The following is a 1608-nucleotide window of genomic DNA, read 5'->3' on the forward strand; positions in this document are numbered from 1 at the left end:
TTCTTAGTTAAATAACATGCTGCTGTCATTTTGCACATCTCTGATGTTGCTGCCATTTTCAAATATCCATTACTGTTAAAATGTCCATAGCTGTATATTGGTCATTGTAATCTCCAGGTGCAGTTTCATTTTGTTAAACACTTCGCAGTACAGTATCTTGTTGTTTACCTCAAAAAAACTGCTTCTGGTTGCCTTCAAAGGTATGCAGTTGTGACTGCTTTGTCATGTTTACATTTTAACATGCTGCTATATCTGTGTTAATTGTGCTTTGGTGCTCACTGTGTCCATTGAATGAACTTGGTAGACTCAATTTCCTTTTGTATACATTCGTGTATACAAAAGGAAATTGCGTTTAAAACAGCTCTAGACAATTGCATTTTTTAAAGTGCAGCCTTAAAAACACTAATAAATACATAAATAGTAATATAAACATGACTGTATATTTACAGTTCTAACATTAATTGGTGGTTAAATTGTGGAGAATCTAATCTTTCCAATGATGTCTAACATGTGGCATGTCTAATTTTATGCTTAAATATTCACTAGTATGCTATTCTTATACATTTTTCTAAGGTCCAACAACATGTAAGCCACATGTTGTTGAAAGAAAAGCAAAACAACCGAGTAAAAGTCAAGCAGTTGTAGCTTTCTGATTATTTTCTCTTTCATTAGCTGCTGTGGAGTTCAGCTCACCTGAGCTACTCCCTCCTCCCAGCCTCGGATCACCTCCTGATTGCCAATCTTGAACTTAAAAGGTTTCCCCCTGGACCTCGATGAGTCGAAAACTTTCCCATCTTCCAGAGTACCTGAATGAAAACACAATTGGCAGCTGGTGAAGTTTGTGTTCACCCATAGACAGCCTTCAAAAAGTCCCCGAAAGCTAGCGTTAGCCAGGCTAACCTCAAAGCTAACAGCAGTTAGCTAACAACAGTCCAACTAATTAATCTTACCAAAAAGATCAGACGCTTCCTTCTGTTTAACGATGTTAAACATGGAGTTAAGACAATTGAAAAACGCTTTTTAACTCAAGAATAGTTTTTATTTTAGCTATAGAAAGTAACAGCAATAAACCTAAGGAGGTGTAGCTTCCATGCTAACGGTTAAGCTAAACTATGTTCCAACTTGCTCGGCTATTTTTAAATCAGTCTTTTCACGCTTCAGGAATGAATTAATTACTGCGTGGAGATAAACAAAAGATGAAAACATGCCATTTGTAAACCGTTGACCATTCTTTCCACTCACCGACATAGTGAACGACGACGCGCTGTCCCTTCTTCGGGAATGTCCGTCCTGGAAATCATTAAACAGTGTGGCGTAAAACATGAAAGCTGAGGTTCACTGCGGAGAAAATTAACTCGCAATTAAATTAAAACAAAACAAGGCTTTTCCCTCACCATCTCCCGGAGTTATCGTCTCAATTTCTACTCCCATTTTTCGCCTGGCTGTATCCTCTCTGTGAACCACCGATGAAGGAGGAAGGGGCTGAGCGGAGGGGGGCTGGGGGGTGGGTGGATACCAAGTTGTGATGACAGCTGGACTTCATCATCATACCTGTTTAATTCTTCTATTAAACAAAAAAAGTTAACTGATTTTTAAACTTTATTTCAG

At 38.4% G+C, this 1608-nt stretch overlaps 1 protein-coding gene across 1 annotated transcript in view; it reads right to left on the reverse strand.

The window, feature by feature from the left end:
- LOC107095941 (peptidyl-prolyl cis-trans isomerase FKBP1A-like) overlaps nucleotides 1–1503 on the reverse strand; it is an 8403-nt gene extending 6900 nt beyond the window's left edge. Inside the window, exons 1-3 of the mRNA XM_015392332.1 lie at nucleotides 1395–1503; nucleotides 1243–1290; nucleotides 694–806 (exon numbers count right to left, since the gene is read on the reverse strand). Of these exons, the coding sequence (XP_015247818.1) occupies nucleotides 694–806; nucleotides 1243–1290; nucleotides 1395–1431 (198 nt within the window). The 5' untranslated portion in view covers nucleotides 1432–1503. The remainder of the gene's footprint in view (nucleotides 1–693; nucleotides 807–1242; nucleotides 1291–1394) is intronic.
- Nucleotides 1504–1608: the final 105 nt, after the last annotated feature.

The sequence above is a fragment of the Cyprinodon variegatus genome, unplaced genomic scaffold (assembly GCF_000732505.1).
Source record: "Cyprinodon variegatus isolate N-32 unplaced genomic scaffold, C_variegatus-1.0 Scaffold587, whole genome shotgun sequence".
NCBI classification, from domain to species: Eukaryota; Metazoa; Chordata; class Actinopteri; order Cyprinodontiformes; family Cyprinodontidae; genus Cyprinodon; species Cyprinodon variegatus.